This window comes from Ambystoma mexicanum, chromosome 3q (genome assembly GCF_040938575.1).
Source record: "Ambystoma mexicanum isolate Mex_15411 chromosome 3q, UKY_AmexF1_1, whole genome shotgun sequence".
In the NCBI taxonomy this organism is placed as follows: Eukaryota; Metazoa; Chordata; class Amphibia; order Caudata; family Ambystomatidae; genus Ambystoma; species Ambystoma mexicanum.
Window position 1 is genome coordinate 139,596,737 of NC_090926.1, and position 18,983 is coordinate 139,615,719.

The 18,983-nt window shown below is 47.1% G+C and overlaps 1 protein-coding gene and 1 long non-coding RNA gene across 2 annotated transcripts in view; one reads left to right on the forward strand and one right to left on the reverse strand.

Annotated features, from left to right (window-relative positions):
• LOC138582231 (uncharacterized) overlaps nt 1-1,187 on the reverse strand; it is a 48,519-nt gene extending 47,332 nt beyond the window's left edge. The window contains exon 1 of the long non-coding RNA XR_011304987.1: nt 991-1,187. This is a non-coding gene — a long non-coding RNA (uncharacterized lncRNA). The remainder of the gene's footprint in view (nt 1-990) is intronic.
• The window catches only part of LOC138582230 (nuclear receptor subfamily 1 group D member 2-like), a 42,901-nt gene extending 24,188 nt beyond the window's left edge, over nt 1-18,713 (forward strand). Inside the window, exons 2-8 of the mRNA XM_069653330.1 lie at nt 4,403-4,693; nt 6,662-6,750; nt 7,436-7,580; nt 13,870-14,378; nt 15,752-15,937; nt 17,124-17,334; nt 18,061-18,713. Coding sequence (XP_069509431.1) covers nt 4,403-4,693; nt 6,662-6,750; nt 7,436-7,580; nt 13,870-14,378; nt 15,752-15,937; nt 17,124-17,334; nt 18,061-18,257 — 1,628 coding nt within the window. The 3' untranslated portion in view covers nt 18,258-18,713. The remainder of the gene's footprint in view (nt 1-4,402; nt 4,694-6,661; nt 6,751-7,435; nt 7,581-13,869; nt 14,379-15,751; nt 15,938-17,123; nt 17,335-18,060) is intronic.
• Nucleotides 18,714-18,983: the final 270 nt, after the last annotated feature.

An 18,983-nucleotide genomic window follows, 5' to 3' on the forward strand; every position in this document is an offset into this window, starting at 1 on the left:
AACTGAACCTCTAGTGAATTCTAAATCTACTGACACTCTAAACACTTCATTCTCTTGTCGGCAACACTCCTGGCCAGCATGTGAGCCACTACTTAAACTTCATGAACATTTAATCACCTAAATGCACACCTGCACTATGCTTCATTACTCATCATGTACATCATTAACTGGATAACATTTCATATTTCTTAATGCAGATGTGGAACATTTTGGGAATGACAATGACACTGGAAAGAACAGTGTTGACCAGGCACTGCTCCACCAGCGTAACTACATGTGCATTTAAGAAACATCTCACTTAGAATTTAAAAAAATGTAATTCCCAAATTAGTGCTAATTAACATTTCTCACATCAGTGCATTGCCCCAAGTAGTGTCTGTAGGACAGTCTCCCAAAAACTGCGAAACAATCACATTTCCTATGGGCCCTTACTCATGTATAATATAGCCATATATATAACGTCACATTTAATCTCATGTACTACTAAATCGTGTACTGCTCTTCATTAAAGAATACATTCGTGTTGCACTGTATACGTTTCACCCTTGAACATGTTAAAATATACTTGCATTCTCAATGCAATGTCAACACTGATTAATATCCACACGGTATAAGCTGAAACTCGCAAAACTTGTAATCTAAAAATCACAGCATTTAAACATCTTAAAACCTCGTAGGTCTTGTTTCCTTTTTTTAAAAAAAAAATCATAATGAAATTAGCATTCTTATTCCCAAAGTGTGCTTTCACTTCATGCTAACAAAACCACATGTAAACTTTTAATGACCTTCTAGTCTGCCGACAGCTTTATAAAAACGCTTCTTTGAGAAACGCGGTCGTATAATTTTAACAAAATCAAAACAGGCAACGAAACCTCGAGTCCTTTCATTGCTCTCCATGTGGCCGTGTAGATAATGATTCCAACACATTACCGAGCCGGCACTGTGCTCTGGTGATCATTTCACACGTGGCATCCGAGTTCCTGTACTTACAGTCACGGCCGCTGCAACATCGAGTTCCTGCTGCGTTCGACTCCCTTTTGCGGCTTCACGAGAATACAATTATCAGCATCAAAAGCCCCTGGGGAACAGACACGGCGGTGGCGGCGGCGGCTACCGCATTGATAGTTAACGCGCTCATCTGCCGTCACCACGGCATCCACAATAAAGTTCCCAAAAACATCTTCTTCATGACGACTTCCACCTAGTCCGGCTCACTTCCTAGTGCGTCATCGTGTTTGTGCACGCATATCCGGCCTTTCCTCTAGTCGGCTTCCCCTGAACTCGGAGAAAGAGATAATGGTGCAGTAACTTCTTTGCGTTCCAGCCTAACGGCACGGCTGGACGTGTTCGACGCACATGACTCCAACGGCCCCCTTGAGCCTCAACATGGCCCCCAAACTCGTCCGCCCCATTTTCACAATTAACAGTACATTGAAGCTGAAAATGCGATACGTGGACAATACATATATTCCAAGCGCAACAGTGCTCACATCCATATCTGATTTTGGCCTTATCCTGGCCGCATGCATGGGTGTACCACTGTCCAGCCATTTACACAGCAGGACCTGCAACTGTACTGGTCATCTCCTGTACCTGCAACTTCCATGAGGCACCTCTGGATCACTCTGGACAGGACATCATCTCGCCAACCAGGGACTCTGTGCTGCTCATGGACTCTAAACAGCAGAACGCGTGGATCTCACTTCCTTTTGGCCTCTACACTGCTCCCATGGTCTCCCCTCTCTCTTCTCATGGATAGACTTCCCCTGTGAGGCCTTAATTCATCTCTTTGAGTCTCCTCCACTCCACTCTCCCCCTCTTTTCTGAGGTATTTTCTAGAATCCTCGTCACCAAATGTTAGATCCTGGGCCAGGTAATAAGACAAGGATCAAGAACCTTACTGACCCAGGTAAATTGCAAACAGAAACAGGATGCTTTATTCCTCATAGTTACAGCTTAGCGGTGTAGAGGTGGGAGAGAAGGTAGCATGCATCCATTCTGGTCCCTGTCTCATCTCCCAGTCCTCCAACTGACATTCCCGGAACCTGCAGGTGTCCAGGATTCCACACACCTCACAGCATTCTAGCAGGTCTCTCCCTGCAAACACTCAAGACACATACACTCTAGTCACAACACCTGTCTTTACCTGATCCATCTTGCAATTAGATTCTACCCAAGCATCTACCAGCTGAGTAACTGCCCAGTGCTGCATGAGTGTGACTGCTTGATGTACAGCACTCTGTTGCTTCTCAGATAGGTTTGGGCTTTACAGCTTCAATAGGGGAGTAACTGAGGCTGTCTTCAAGTGCTCCAGCACCAATCTAGTTGTCAGAGAAAGGTTCAGTACCACTCTCTGTCGATCAGACACTGTAACATGGCTGGCAAGTTCCTTAAAGATCCGCAGACCTCGGTTTAGGCTGAAGTTGTGCTGTCCTCCGCCATTGCAGGCGGTCCAGGGATGCTCGCACTCTCTGCTTGTTTACTAAATGCATTCTTGGGCTCTATGTGCTGCAACTTTCAAAGTGACTTCCGGGTGGTGTTCTTCTACAAATATTCTGAATACGAGATGTGCCTACTTAAAGTCGTTAGTACAGGGTCCTCCGCAGAACCAGAAAGAAAACACCCCAGGGGCATGAATGCAAAAGAAGCAGCGGGGAACCTGTTGTAGTGGCGGTGCGGTTTCAAGGGCTGGAGGTCACAAGGCAGGGCTAGTCAGGTGGAGGTGCACGAGTAGAACAGGGAATGTCCTTACAGCAAGGGTGGCAAACGCACAGCGCTGCCATACACAAGGCCTCCTGGAAATCATAAAAACATGCATGCAGGCCTGCGGCCCACAAGAGGAATGATGCAAGTGCACCAGCAAAGACACAGCTGGAGACTGAGTAGACTTCTCAGTCTGTGAGCAGCCAATGAACTAGGCTGACTAGATGGGCCTGGCGATCCTCCCTGCAGCCTAGACCGGTGCAAAATGACATGGCGTGAAGGGCAAGTCCAGTAAGTGCCCAGTCACCCTGACACTGTCCCCATGGTCCTCTTCCTCCTGAGAGAGGCGACACCTGGAGCAGCTAATGACGTGTCCTGCTGAGGCGCCTTAGCTGCTTCCCAGTCCTGCGTTTGGCTCCAGTCGGACCTTGTGTTAAAGCGCTGTAGTAACTGCTCAGAAAGAAACAAAGCCACATCTTTGCAAGGTCTTTTAAAATGCCCAACACATGGCAACGTAGAGTATAATAAATATAAACACACCTACTGATGTTATTAAATGAGTTACCGTTTTGTCTTTTACCCTTTCATCCCTTAACCCCTTCAGTGCTGCATTCATTTTCCTACAATGCTAAGTACAATTAGTGGCAAAGGCAGTAAGAAATGGTATGCCACGTCTTTGGCACTGGGGCAGAAGGGGCAAGGGCAGACATACATGATATGAAAACAGTTAGTGATAATTGGTGACTAGGATAAGTAGCTCATATTTAGTCTACACTCTTCGTTGGTATATGATTGATAATGATAACATAATAATATAGCCTTATGGACCGAGGGACAGGTCATTATCGCTGGGTAATGACCCGCCACCTCACCTCTGGCCATAAATTGGGGAAGGGTAATTATCCCAAGCAGTAATGACCCTTATGAGGTCTATAAGCCTGTTAGCACATAATGGTAGTAGCAATACATGTTTTGGAGCTTTGGCGCCGAAGTAAACAATGTTAGAATAATAATGAAAAGTTAAATTGACAAACTGAGTTAGTCAATTAAATGTGATTTCATTTTGTAGCATTTAAATAACAAGCTTGTTTTCATACATTAAGCATTTCAATTGCATGTTTGGATAAACTGGAGAGTGTTATAACATGATGTTGTGTACAAGTAAACAGTTTCTCTATAACAAAGTGAAAGCATTTTCCCATGTTTTATCTTTCTTGTTGCTGTGCTAAGTAGGATGCTGCAGTGAAAAAAGGTTCTCTTAGAGAGAAAGTGTCTTGATGAAAGACATCTTACCTGGAAATTGCATTATTGTTTTCCTGTCTGCTTTTAAAGTCAGAAAGTTCCAAATGCAGTCAATACTAGTAGTTATTGACTGCAATCTGAACATTCTGATTAGGTGAGAGGACAATAATGATCTCCATGTGCTAATATTGGTTATTTAAATAGTCCTTCATGCTGGATAGATCATGTTTCGTAGCACTGTTGTAATAGTTACTATTCCTGAAAACAACATGTTGGTAAACACAGGCCAGTAGTAGCATGAGATTGTGACGTGTGGCTTATAGTGTGACGTGGAAGGCAGTGCCTGAAGTGACACAGCCTGGTAGATTGGAAGTCATTAGGTCTACGGTTCTAGGCATTCCTTCGGCAGCCTTGAGCTGGCAGATGCCATCTAACCACTCTCATTATCTCTTTTAAGGTGGTGTCATTCTCTACGTTGGCTCAACAGCCTGCTCCACGCCTTCTCCGGACAGCCCTACCAGCGGGTACCTGGTGCCTTCGCCCAGCTCAATGCCTTCCTCGCCAGAAGAAATGACACTGATGGAGATTGGTGCCATGAAAGCCAGAGGAGCTCCGTCACCGCCCTCGCCCAAGGTGGGGTTCCAGTTTCCAGACAGCGGGTCACGGTACCCCAATAAGGGGCGAGGTTCTCCTGCCCCTGGCCGGCTGGCGGGAGCCAAGCAGAACGGGGTCTCTGGCACTTTCAGTAGTAAGTCGACATTCTTTTTTTTTTCCCACCAACATTGCCTCTCCTCTGCAAGATTCGGTGGCTGGCACGGAAATAGTAAAAGGACTCGGCATGAGCACCCTTTACTAATCTCAGTGGCCATGTTTGTTTGCAACTGCAAAGCTGAAGTTCTCTTAAAAAGAATGGCCATTAGTATCCTAGATTTCTGCCTGGGGTGCTAATACCATTAATTGCCAAAGAGGCTAATGGCACTAAGTCCATGGCCACCTCTGTTTAGTGGCCATTACCAGACTCATAAACCCGCCTCCTTACCATCAAATCTATATTATTACAGCGCTAATGAAATGGAGAAATCTGACATGAAGCACAATATAAAAATGTTAAATTATTATTGCAATGTCTAAATCAGTATGTTACCTCATGGCATCACAAGTGATTTGGAGCAGTTTGCCGCGATTGGCTCGTCTTCTGAAATGCAGGCGCATCTAATTCACTAACACAGGTCACGTGACTGTTTTTAGTCTGCTAGTCAAAAGGAGCAGCGTATGAAATCTTCCCCTCTAGAAATGAGACTGGGTAACCAGAGCTCAAAGTGTGAAATATGTTAATAGGCCGTAAAGTGAATGATATTTATGATTGATTAATGTAAAAAGTGCTTCACCCTGTAGAGATGTAATAATGAGAAGTTGGCGTGCAAAAATGGGCAGCCATTGTGTGATGAAACATTGAAAACATGTACCAACCCTCCATATATACACTGAGATGACGATTTATAAGATGCAATCTCGATTTGTAAGCTGCAAGAGGGCTGCAATCTCCACTGAGGGGGGAAGGAGCGCAGAGGGGCATTTAGGATTGGGCATGCCCAGAGACCGATTGTGTAGAAATCATGGGGCGGGGGAAGGGAGCGCTAAGCACAGGAGAAAAGGACTATAAGAAGGAAAAGACACATGAATACAAGTAACAATAAAGAGTACCGCTTAGGACAGAAAATACTGTTCTGACAATTCTGAGGGTTTTGGTTGAATTCATGAAAGATCTCTTGCGGGAATTGTGCCGCAGGACCTATTAACCATTATACCCCCTCTGTCAGGCAGATGCAGCACAATTCGCCTTTTCTTTTATTGTGGTGACCTGCATGGACAGAAATGTGTATTTCTGTGCAATTTCGCCCTATACACAAGTAAACCATTGTGTGGTATTTGCGCTCCTTACTGAACTCCTCACAATATTTAGCAGAATGGTGCGTGCCATTCCACTCTAACTTCGTAATGCTACCCTGCACTTTTTTTGAGAGGGGAATGGACTAAGCAACAGTGTGCCATGCTCTGCCTATTTGCACTCATCAAACTGTTTCAAGTTGTGCTAACATGCTAACAGCCTTGTTGGCGGTGTTGCCGCTTACACTGCGTAAATGTCGTAGTTGTCTGTTCAGATATTAAGATAGATCAAAAATGCATAGACTGATTGAAAAAGGAGGGAAAGAGAGCCTCGTGCAGCGATAGGAAGTGCATAAGAATGCAGTGAGTAGTTGCATATAGCACCCGGTCCTGTAGGAAGGGTTGCACAGAGTCCGGGAGGGGTGAGGCCCCTGAGACACTTGGGTGCTTTCAGAGGGGGTAAGGTGATTACTTTTGGCTGGTTGCATAGACCAAGCACAGTAGGAATAGTCGATCTCAATGCAAGGGAGGATAGCACAGCGGCAGCGTGCGCGTCTTGGAAGCAAGACGACACAAAGCAACAACAGGTTCGATCCCCGGGTCCGCGCTTAGAAACCTCCGAGTGTTTAAGCGCGTTATAAATACGTAACTAAGACAAAGAAAAATCACAACTAAGAAAAACTAACAATTCCTGTAACAGCGCCTCTGTGTGAGCGCTTTATAAATGTAAAAAATAAATAAAAAATAAGGCGTGGATTAGGGTGCACTCTGAAAAGTTGGGGTGCTCCAAATATGTCCTATACTGATGACGTGTTGTCTTCCTTCACAGAGGCAGGGGGGATGGTCTTACTCTGCAAGGTCTGCGGAGACATCGCATCAGGCTTCCACTATGGGGTCCATGCCTGTGAAGGCTGCAAGGTGAGTGAGAACCGCGACTTGGTCATACGCTAGCGATGATGGCATCAATGTTGGGGAGTTAGATCAGTTGAAAACCCCCTCTACCTGCTGCCAGTAAGTCTGTTGAAAGTTTGGGTCAGATGGTGACTCAGCCAATGACAGCTTCACCTGCTTAAGATGGCGTAATTGGTTGGCTGCTCCCATTCCTTGAAAGGGCATGTCGCCCCGGGCGGTCTCCCTGCCATAAGGCTGGCCCTGCCTCTGAGCCTAATGGCATCTAGCTCAAGTAGAGTGCCAAGTAGAGTGCCAAGGAGGGCATCATTCCTATGACTCATTTGGCAGTCGTCCAGCCGTTGTTGGGACTCCTGTCGTCCTTGGCCTGGCTGCTTTCGTCATGCAGGGGGTTGGCCAAAGATGCCGCCTTCTTTCTACAGCTCCCTCTGGGTAGTGTGGTGCGTGTTAAGTCACATTTAGCATCCAGCGCCCCCCATGTTGCAGTGGTTGTTGAGCTGCAGTTAGGCTGTGGTGCCCCTCCTGCTAGCACTCTGAGCGGTCAGTACTTGCTGGGCCGCAGTTGGTTCATGGCTGCCTTCTTGCATCCATGGCGTCATGCAAGATGCATGCGCGCAGAGTTGTTTGTTGGCTGCGACCACATTTACCACTTGTTATTAGTTGACGGTGCCCCCTTCTGTCCTCCCACATGCAGGGTTTCTTCCGCCGCAGCATCCAGCAGAACATCCACTACAAGACATGTGTGAAGAATGAGAACTGCACAATCATGCGCATGAACCGGAACCGCTGCCAGCACTGCCGCTTCAAGAAGTGCCTGGCCGTTGGCATGTCCCGTGATGGTGAGTCGTGGGGATTTTTTGGTAACTCATTGGTGGGGTATATGAGCAAGTGTGCCCCCTACTTTTGATGTGGGGGCCCAACCCCTAGGCAGGCTAGCTGGTGGTCACTTATCTGGCCTACATAGTTTCTTCCCACTAGAGTAGGCTTCCCAGACTCGTCTGTAAAAAGAGTAAGTATGAGCACACCAAAAGCAACGTTAACAGTGCACCCCGTCTCTCCTTGTTTTTCTTCAGGAGAGGCTCCAACCCCCTCAGGCAGCCCCTTAACTGCACGTAGCCGTGTGGTTAAAGAGCTGTCTGCTGGGTCGGCGCCTCTGATTAAGAAACAAAAGGAGATGCAGGTGCACTGTTATCATAATTTTGGTGCTCCTTTCGCTTCTTTTTTGCGGTATGCCATGTTTTGGCACAGGCGATTAGGTGCCGGCTGTTTTGGCACGCCATGTTGGCTGCAGCCAACAGGGTGCATGGAGCTGTCTGTACCGGGATAGCACTGCTAACAGTAATATCCAGGCACAGATATCTATCCGCACCGGGATATTACTGTTGGCTTTAATATATTGTCTGCCAAAGCACTAATAAATGCAGTGCTTTGGGTGACAGTATATTTAAGCCAAAACACTCTGCGCTCTGTACATGGAACCCCTTACAGTTACAGTTACATGTACTAAGCATGTGGTGTTTGCCTTAAATATACTGTCACCCGAAGCACTTCATTTATTATTGCTTTGTTGGACAATATTTTTAAATGAACAGTAAGAACCCGGGGCGGATAGGTCTCTCTGCCGGGATATTACTGTTAGCAGTGCTATCCTGACAGGGACAGCTCCCTGCGCCCTGTTGGCTGTGGCCAACAGGGCAAGCCTGAATAGCGGCTGCACCAAAAGCATCACGCCGAAGGGCTGGCACCTAACGGGCTGTGTTTGGAATGTCTGACTTTGCCTTTTTTCTTATGAGAAGCACTGACTCCCGAAGGCAGCCCTTTAATCATTAGGCTCTGTAGAGTGAAAGGCCTGCTGAAGTAGGTTGAGGCGTTTAGGGTTTGTTTGGGGTGACCGGCAGAGCCCTGGCTTGGGAGCACTTTTTGAAGACTGCCAGGGCTCGCCCCGTCTAGCCCAGGCCCACTTAAAACCCTGCCTGAAGAAGTACCACCAGACCCGTAACATCATGACAGGGCTTGGCCCGAGCTTTCTAGGTGGCGTAGTTCTCCCTTTCGTGCCTTACACCGGTGAAGAATATAGGACTCACAAGGTTTCACCAATGGCTTTTCTTTCTTCGCTAAAGGGTTTTACATGAATCAGGCTATTCTCAGATTGGGATTTGTGATGTCACTGAACAATGAAAGTTTGGGCATCAAAACACCGGGCCCAGACTTTAAATTGAAATAAACCAGTCCGCTGGATTTACCCATTTTTTCTAACCCTCTCTTTCAGAGAGATAAGAAATAAAAGTGACCAGCCCACCACTGCAGTCACCTGGCCCCGGTGTCAGTTGGCGCTTCCTGTCCCAGGCAGGCAGTGGCGGTTTAGTGGTTAGCAGTTCCGGGGGCAAGATGAAGACACTTTCAGTAACACTTGCTAAAATGCGGCTGTGTGTGTTAGACCACATAACCTCTTCCTCCTACTGTGTCAGGCGGGTCGTATGTCGGGCCCTTCCGGGGAAGTAGCTTGTCGGTGCTACAGATGGACGAAGAAGGGGGGCAGAGGGAAACCCACTGCCTGGGGAAATGTCTTCCTGAACTGCCGGAGGTCAAGCCCTCGCCTGGTGTAGACCTGAACTTCTCATGCACCGGAGCAAGCAACCACAACGCTCCTCACCCCCGCCGCCAAATTGCTCTGGCCCCATGGTGGATGGCCCCTCTCTGCTTCTGCCTAACATTATTAATATGCCTCGCCAAATCGCCAGTGCGTCTATTGATATCACTTTTCAGCGCCTTTGGCTCCCTGAGCTTACACCTCCTCTGCAGATGGAGGAGAACGTGGCGCACCTGCACAGACAGGTATGTCGCGGCCATGGGACATCTGGACTCCAGCCCAGAACCCCTGACTTTAAGGTTTCCCAATGGGGGGGTGCTTGGGTCGCATGACATCCCGGTTTTGGGGGGATAGTCAGTTTTTCACACCTTGCTCCTTTGTCCTTCAAGCTTCAGTAAAGCAGTCATTGTTCTACTTTTTGCAGCAGGCTTTGAAGCAAGATCCTTGTTCCTTGTTCCTTGTTAGGGAAGTCTCTTGGCAAAGGGTGAGTGTAGGCCAAGTTACAGCCGCAGGAAAACCCTTGTGTGTTGAGGTGGGGAGACGGGTGGGTGACGGGCAGATGGGAGAGTGTAAAGAAGTGATGGGTGGGGTAGGAGAGAGGAAACTGTATGAACGAGTCAAGAGGCAGTAGGCGGCATGTAAAAACGCTGCCCATATATTGTTCCAAGTGCGCCCCTTACCATCAGTAGCGCACCCCCACATGTAGCATATACATGACCCAGCATTCCCTCCATACGTTTAAAAGGACTGTGAAGACACTCCTCATCTGCCTCGAATTAAATACAAACTCAGATTTGCAGGTATTTCGGTGCACCTCGGCGACTAATCTGTCATACATATTGGTCAGCTCTCAGCCTTTGATGTCCTTTACCGTGCTTAGTAAATGGACTCTACAAAAGTTTCGCAGTTATTGGTTCAGAAAATATGGCAACCTTGCAATGATGACTGCAAGCCAGCGCTGAGAAGTATTCATTACACACAGATTGCCACACTGCATTGGCCAGCTGGCACGCAATGCGCTACACACATCCAGACACGGGGTCCGGTTTACAGTGCGTTTTTCAATGGCAACGCGCTATTGTAAAACGCTTTTGTAAATCAGGCTCATTGCATGTTATGTGTTGGTGGTGTGGCCGAGTTCTGTACCATTAATTCTCCAACATCCGTCGTACGTCGGGCAGCTGTTCACTAACCCTTCCACTAATAACAGCGCCTTTGCCAGAAGTGTCCCTTTGACTGTGTATTTATTTTGTAAGTGTTTTATCCCCAAAACACCACGTACCCTTATTAAACTTCCCTAATTACAATTTAAAAAAAGTTCTATTTTTCTGAACGTGTTACAGCGTGGCAGTTCTGTACACGCCTAGCACGCGGTCTGCCGGAAATCAGTCTTTACCAACTTCCGGCGACCCCAAATAAATTCACTTTTGTGAATGAATATTTCACTCCAAAAGAGTGTTCAGCGTTTAGGTGTTGTACGGCATTTACATAAACTCACCGTGCTGGTACACAACCGTGAACAGTGTATAATAAATGTCCCCCCTTTTAAAACGTTGTAAACGGGGTCTTTTAATCACCGTTCAGCTTTTGCCACCGCACTATTTAACAATGAACTTATCCCAAATATACTCTACACCACTAAGAAATAGAAGAGGAATTGTGCTTACCTAAAATAACCCTGCATTCAACTTCCTAATGTTGCAAAAGGAAGCTGAGATGTGTACTTAGCTCGCCACATGAACCCACTCTTATTCTCCACATCTTTTGAAATCTACCCTGACGCGAATGTCGATTTATTTTAGAAACTCGGGAATCCACAGAGAAACAACAAGTGCTTCTTCGAAGGGGCAGGGCCGATCAGCTTAGAAAAGCTCAAAACGTTCTACATACTTATCTCACTCATACTAACACAACCACCTCTCGCACCGCAATCTGCATGCACTTCACCACACTGCTACAACACATAAACTGCACCAACAGCACAAGAGGTCTGACATCGCCCCGATATTCGCACCTAAAGCTCAGCACCCGGTGTATACCGAGTTGAAGCTGCCAACAGAACACCACTCCTCTCACTCTCCTACTCCGTCGTCACCCTACTAACCCATCCCACCTTCTCATCTGCCTATCCGCCCGTACAAATATCTTTAACATTTAACATTTAAAGAAGTGCTGTGAATCGGGGCGTAGAGAAGGTATTGTCAGAGAGGGCATGAGTGCAGGGCGAGGTGTATGCTAAAGGTATTGGGTGTTTGATGTAGTGTCCAAAGCAGGGACCGTGGACAAGGAAACCTGGGCTCACAACAGTTGTTCCCTGCTTCAGCAAAGAGTGTGAGTCCAGGTAAATAGCTTTACTTCCCTGTGCCTCAGGACCATTATCTGCCAACACTTGGAGTGCCTAGACTTCACTCACCTTGAAAAGTATACTGTGCAAAGCACTCACTCAGATAGAAAGCCACTGTAGCATTTCACCTGTGCATGTGTTTCACGGCCACCGTACAGGCTCTGATAGCCTGCACAATGCTCTCAGTGACAGGTGAGTTGCAAACAGGCCAGGGATCGCAAAAGCAGCTGGTAGCGCCTCTAAGACTGGCAGTGTACTTGTCCCTGTTAGCTGCCATCCTGAAGGCGCCTCGTAGGTATTACGTGCCACAGACGTCACCCTGTAGGAATGGTTGATTTTGTTCATGAGTGGGGCTAGGTTGTTTGACCCTGGAGGACGGTAAATAGAGGTCCTTAGCTACAATATGTTATATGTTATATTACTGAGTTTTATACCACTCTCGGCTGCCATTTGCATAACCTCTTGGTGTGAGGGTTAGTGGGGGTTGGCGGGAAGGGAACATGCAAACAAGCTTTGCTGTTTGTTTGTTTGTTTTATTTATTTATATAGTGCTCCAGATCCAGAGGTAAGAGGGCGCATCAGGATATGGTTACATAGTACATTATATACAGTTTACATTTATACATTATGCAATTTACTTGGTAAAAAGCACAATAGGGTATAGGCAATTTTGGCAGACCTAGAAGAGAGAAGATGGTAATTGCTAGTTTTTTTCAGTACCCAACTAATGACCTGTTTCCTAAAGGACTGAAAGGACTCAATAGATTTGATGTTTAATGGCAGGGTGTTCCAGAGTTGGGAGGCAAGGACTGTAAAGCTGGATCCACCAGATCTTTTTAGAGTGAATCTGGGCACTGTTAGACCTAAGGTATTAGAGGATCTAGTCATTGTGGTATCAGGTTTCAAGGTGAATTTGTTAGTGAGATAGGGTGGGGCTAGATGGTTTAAGGCTTTGTATGCGAGACAGATGGTTTTGAGTTGGATTTTTTGATGGATAGAGAGCCGTTTACAGGATTTTCTAATGGTTGAGATGTGCTCTCGCCTGGGGATATTTAATGCTGCACGAAGCACGTTATTTTGTAGTACCTGTAGTTTATTAATTATGGATTGGTTTGTGCATATCGGAAAGACTGTTACAGTAGTCCAATTTGGACTGTATAAGAGCCCTGGCCAGTGTAAGGCAACTATTAGAGGACAAGAAAGGTCTACAAGCCCTGATCATCTTACCCGTGTAGGCATTGGCTGAGGCAGTCATGGTAATTTGTTTGGAGTGTTGATGCATGCGATTCAGGGGCACCAGGGTGCTGCTGCATGTGAGTCTGTTTCTAGGTGGCTCGTGTTGAGAGCGCTTAAAGCATCTGTATCAAGAAGGGAGTCTCATGTCCCTGTGGTACCAGGATGCACTGGTCTGATGCTTGATGACAAAACATTGCCATGTGATGGCCTTCAGACAACGGTAACATGCGGGCTATACACTGGCTCCCGGTAACAGCTCAGATTCAATTCAAGGCGGCTACGTTGGTTCATAAGTGCCTCTATGCTAAAGCCCCAACATGTTTGAAAGACAGACTGGTCATTTATGAACCGAAGAGGACTTTGCATTCAGGCAACTCTGCCCCAGATTTAGGTGGACACATGGTCTAGGTAGGTCTTTCCCAGCTGTGGCGGCTCACTTTTGGAACTCCGTGCCTTTGGAGTTTCGACAGGAAGCCAATCTGCTCTCATTCCGCAAATCCCTGAAAACTCTGCTGTTCAGCAGAAGGGTGTTTTGCTACAGGGTCTTTTGAGATGCCTGCACTGGCCCGCCATGGATGTTCGTACTGCTGTGTTTTTGTTGGCTCTGATGCCTGTGGGTTTTCGGTGCATTAGAAATACATAAATACAATTAAAATAAATAAATAAAATGCACAAAAAGCAGAATGGACACATCATGCCTGATGTAGGCCAGTGCCCACTTCTTCCTTGCCCCAACAGGCAGTCCTGTTGGTGTTGCTGCATTTTTGTACAAAAAGAGGGGCTGATGAAGTGCTGCTGAAATAAAACTCATTCTCTGAAATCCTTGGTTTACACAGAGCCCCTGTATTCATTCTCTCCCCCTCTCTCTCTTTCTCTCTCTCTCTCTAGCCTGTAGCATTGTCCTTTTTCAGAAACTCTGCGCATCTCATATTCTGTTTCTGTTTAACTCTCTTTCCAGCAGTGCGATTCGGACGGATACCCAAGCGTGAGAAACAGAGGCTCCTGGATGAGATGCAAAGTTACATGAGCAGCATTCACGAGTCACCCATGGACTTAGGCTTGGGGCCTGAAACTCCCCCAAGCCCCGATTCCCAAGCAGAGGAAGCCATCGGCGTTGTCTCCCGTGCCTACCGCAACATCTTCGTGAGCAACCAAGACTGCCTGAGCAAGCGCTGGCAGACTGACCGCCATCCCTCGCCCCCAGCTGCTGATCGGCAGCTTAGCAATTGGCCAGGGTTTGAGACATACAATCAGGCGTCCCTGCGCCTCTCTGGATATGTTTGCCCCCAGGACACAGCAGGTTTTGTAGATATCAACCAGCATGTATTCAACAAAGACATTGACCAAACGCAGCAGGGAGGCTTTCACCAGAAAGCTGGATGCTGTGGCGCGCCTTTCGAGAGTGGAGTCACGGAACCCATTGATCAGAGCTCCTGTCCATGGAGAAGGCCCACCAGCAAAGGCATTGTAAGCACATTTGAGGCAAGGGAATGTGATGTGATGAGTTCACCCATGGGTGCAGGAGAAGAGAGGGCTTCTGAATATGTTTTTCCTATCTCTCAAGTACCATCTGGCCCAAATACACTGCTGGCAGGGTGACATTGCACAGAGATTAGATAGCTACTTTAGGCTAAGCACATCATTCCAACTGAAGAATGTTTATTACGTGTTTTAGCCGATGTAGGGAGTAAAATTGATTCCATTGGCTGAGTCCAACTTCTGATTGATTTCAGTTAGTCGATTCTGATCAATGCAAAATTCTATTGGCTGATTCTGTTAACAGATTTAGGGAGAAAACATGCTAAACATGATCTGTTGGCTGATCCCAGTTCAGTAATTCTGAGAGCAAACAAGCTTCCACTGACAGATTCACAGAGTAAAAAACTTGAGTTGCTTGATTCAGGGAGTACATAAGCTTTCTCTGTCAGGGGCCATCAACTTGCGACTCTCCAGATGTTTTTCACTACAACATCCATGGTCACTCACCAGTGACCAGTCTGCTTGGGCTGATGGGTGTTGTAGTCCAAAAGCTCTGGAGAGGCAAAGGCTAAAGATGCAGGACTACCCAATCCATGGACTTACAGTGATTACATGAGTCGATTTTGGAGGTAAACGTGCTTGCACTGTTTGATTATAGAGGTAAAATCCTTCCTTGGCTAATTCCAAATGACCCATTCTTGGCATACATATGCCAGCCTTATCAGATTCTGGGAGAGTAACAAGCTTCCATTGGCCGATTCCGATTGGCATAGTCGACCATTAAACGTGCCTTTCTTGGTTGATACTGTGCTACTCAAGTGTTAGCTTGGATATTTTCCTGCCTGTCGTTTAGAGCTGAGATAAAAATTCCTTAATTCAAGAGGCGGTCTTCAGCTGTCTTCAGATACCCGAGTCCTGCCTCACTTTACCTCCACTAGCTGTCCAGGATGCCCTGCTTTCTTACACCTTGGAGAGGGCACAAGTAATCGGTTGCAGATTATTTGGCTAGTTTAACAAAGTGGATGCTGACTTGGTTTGTCTGCAAGATATTGTGATAAGACAACAGTGCCAGGCATAGCCATCTTTAACTCCACAGTTTTCTGTAGCAGGACTACACTTGAGGCAGAAGTCCCAGCATCTCCTGCATAGACATTGGGGTCCTGTAGCAGAAACATTTGAAATCTGCCTTCACTGTGGGAAGAATTAATGCACTGCACAATGTGCATAGGCAGCGGCATGGGTGGAAGGTCTCCTGCATGACCAACATGGGATTAAGTGCATATGTGGGATCTCTCAGTTCAATTTGACCGCGTGGAGACATTTTTGTGGATATTTACCGTCCCCTATTTTGGATTCCTTAGGCCTGCCCGCTGAACTCCAGCCCCTACTGTAGCAGCTCCAAGTCCAGCCAGCAGATCTGGGAGGAGTTCTCGCAATGCTTCACGCCAGCCGTCAAAGAGGTGGTGGAGTTTGCCAAGAGTATCCCAGGCTTCCAGGCGCTGTGCCTGCAGGACCAGGTCATGCTGCTGAAAGCCGGCACCTTCCAGGTCAGCACCGAAAGCTTGTGCACATGTGTGTCGTGGTCTGTGCGCAGACCTTCGTGTGTCCTGCTCTATTTCCACGCAGAGCTGTCTCAACCTGTTGGGGCATGTATTTCTTGACTTTCAGTCTATCCGTGTTCATGTGTGGCTTAGTAGATCAGTGCATCTGTATGTTTGAGGTTATGCAATGTATGTGTTCCATTCTGTGTTCAGTTATGTATCAGTACATGTCTGTATGTGTATCTCTGTGGGTGGCCATCCATGTGAAATGTCTTACAGGGTATGTGTTGAGGAGTGTGTGTTGTGTGGCTGTCATTGTTTGGCAATGTGATTCTCTACTTTAATGAACCCTTGGACAAAGAACAGAAGGGGCGGTCTTTGGGGGCCTTCTCCTTTGCATCGTCCCAAAGTGCTCATGATTTTACAACTCAGCGAAGGAGCGAGAGTCTTCGAGGGGGCCTATAGTGGGGCTGGAGTCAGACCCAGACCTGTTGTGATTTTTCTCCATCTCTCTTTTTCAATGCCTTTGGTCTCTCCCATTGTGTGGCTGTCCCCATGCCTCTCACCTTCTCTCTATCTCCGAAACTGTCTACACGTTTGTCGATCACTCTCTTGCTTGTCGTCGCTGAATATCACGCACTTCCTTTGCCTATCTGTTGGACTTTTCCTGGGTGCCTGTCATTCTCTTCCCCTGCTGTTGATGTCCCCCCTGACAGCCTCTCTTTCATCCACTCTATCACAGTACTTCCTTCTCTTTGATGGCGTCTCTCTAAACAATTTTTCTGAGGCTGTCTTTACGGAGCGGAGGTTCTTTATCATTGGTGTTGAAAATATATTTAGCCAGCTCCCGCTGCTCTGTGGAAATGAGCGCCTTCATTTTCTTGGGTTCATTAAGCCGCTCTGGCTGAATTGCGTTGAGCGGAGGGGTAGCTGGATATTTCTCAACTCTGTTCCCCTCTTAGCTGTTTCTGTGGCCCTTATTTGCCTTCTTTGTAAATACAAGAAAAGAAAGCAGATGGACGAAGATTGAAAATATCAAGTGCAAATAAGGAAACAAAGTGGTCGCACTTGCCTATTTGTGGACCTTAAAAACCGACCCCCCATGTGCTCCTTACCTGTAGGGCCGGTGGTGAATGATCATTGGGTGACATGCCTGTACACTAATCAGAGACGCCCACTTTTCTCCCCCCAGGTGTTAATGGTCCGCTTCTCCACGCTCTTCAATGCCAAGGAAAAGGCAGTCACCTTCCTGAGTGGCCACTCTTACTCGGTGGGCAGTCTGCGCTCCATGGGCATGGGCTCCCTTCTCGACTCCATGTCTGAGTTCAGCGAGAAGCTGGGTTCGCTGGGGCTGGATGCCCAGGAGATGGCACTCTTCATGGCTGTGGTCCTGGTGTCAGCAGGTTGGTATAGAATAAGCATCATGCCCACCGCTATCGGAGTCAACCAACCCCTTTGCGAAAGCATATCGGCACACATTTCAAAGAACAATGCGCAACAACCCATTCACTCTAGTCTGATTTTCGGACGATCGGTAGGACCGTTGTTTGTGACAACAGCATGGTGTATATGAAAAGCTAACCTAGCAGCTCTTTCTGTGGGTAAAGGCCAGCTGGCTGTTCTTTATAAAGAAGGCCTGGCCTGTATATGCAGTGTGAATCCACACCACAGCCTACTGAATCCTAAGGTTTTCTCTACACTTTGTTGCTAGGTTACAGAAAGACAGAGACTGGGGCGCAGCATGTTAATTTCGGTGTTGGCATAGTTGACCTAATGCCAACTTGACCTAATCCAATTTGCCCGCATCTTTTTTGTCGAATTTGGTAGGTCAAATGGTATATTTTGATTAAAAATTTGTTTTGGGGTGGGGTAAGGGAATAGGTTGAAGTGGGGGGAAGCTGGCGTGGGGGTCTCCCCCCACATTAGGAGTGGGTTGTGGAGGGTCTCCCTCTTCAGTAGGTCAAAAAGAATTAGACCCAGAAAATTCGTTCAAATCGGCAGTAGGTCAGGTTTTTTAGGCAAAATAACCCATATCGTTAATTTCTGCCCCTTGATGAGATTGCGCTAAACAGTTACTGAACCTGTGTATAACAGATATTCACCCCTTACCCTTTCTCTCTCCTTTGCAGATCGCTCAGGAATCTCCGATGTAGATGCTGTGGAGAGCCTGCAAGAGACCCTTATCAGGGCCTTGAGGATGCTGGTGAACAAGAAGCACCCTGATGATTCCACTCTCTTCCCAAAACTTTTACTCCGGCTCCCGGACCTTCGGACTCTTAATAACCAGCACTCAGAGAAACTGCTGGCTTTCCGTATTGACACTTGAGAAGGGAGGGAGTTGCAACCTGAGATATGGAGAGCTGAGCCATATAGGTTTTGGGCGCGCCTGAGGAAAGACTCCCAAGGGGTTGGCGGCCCAGCAACCTGAAGGGAAAAAGGCTTCCAAGAATTGTAAAGAACGGGCTGACATGGGGGGGGGCCCTTCGGAGAAGGACACCAGGTGTGGCTTAAGGATGCCTACCTGACAGAAAGTAAAGAGGAACAAGCGCGCCCAGGAAGAGCGCATGGACTACTAGAGGTGCTTGGAACCCCACAGATGTACGTGGGCGGCGGACACATGCTCGCATGTTCATGGATTCGCGCACCCAGCGTGTGCTTATGGTCTTTAGAGTTTCATTTGTATATACCGAACCGGGACACTTTGTTCATAAATTAAGTGTTTGATCCTGTACAGTCTTGTTTTTTTAAATAAAATAAATCAGAGGATTTTCTGTTACATGCATCCTCCGTGCACTTGCCCACTCCTTTATCTGCCAACTTCCTCGAGTACTGATTCTGATAATAAATTCCACTTCTATGGCTTTTTACATGGATCAAATCTTAGGGTGTAGCCCAAAGTCTCAGGGATCTGTGCTCATACTCTTAGGTCAGAGGCAATCTTTGGGGTCATGCACATATCCTCAAACTACGTCTGAATGTTTTCTCAATTCTGCCTCTCATCTTACACTCCACAGATATGCAAGCGGGCTGGTTCATCATAGCGGCTATCGCA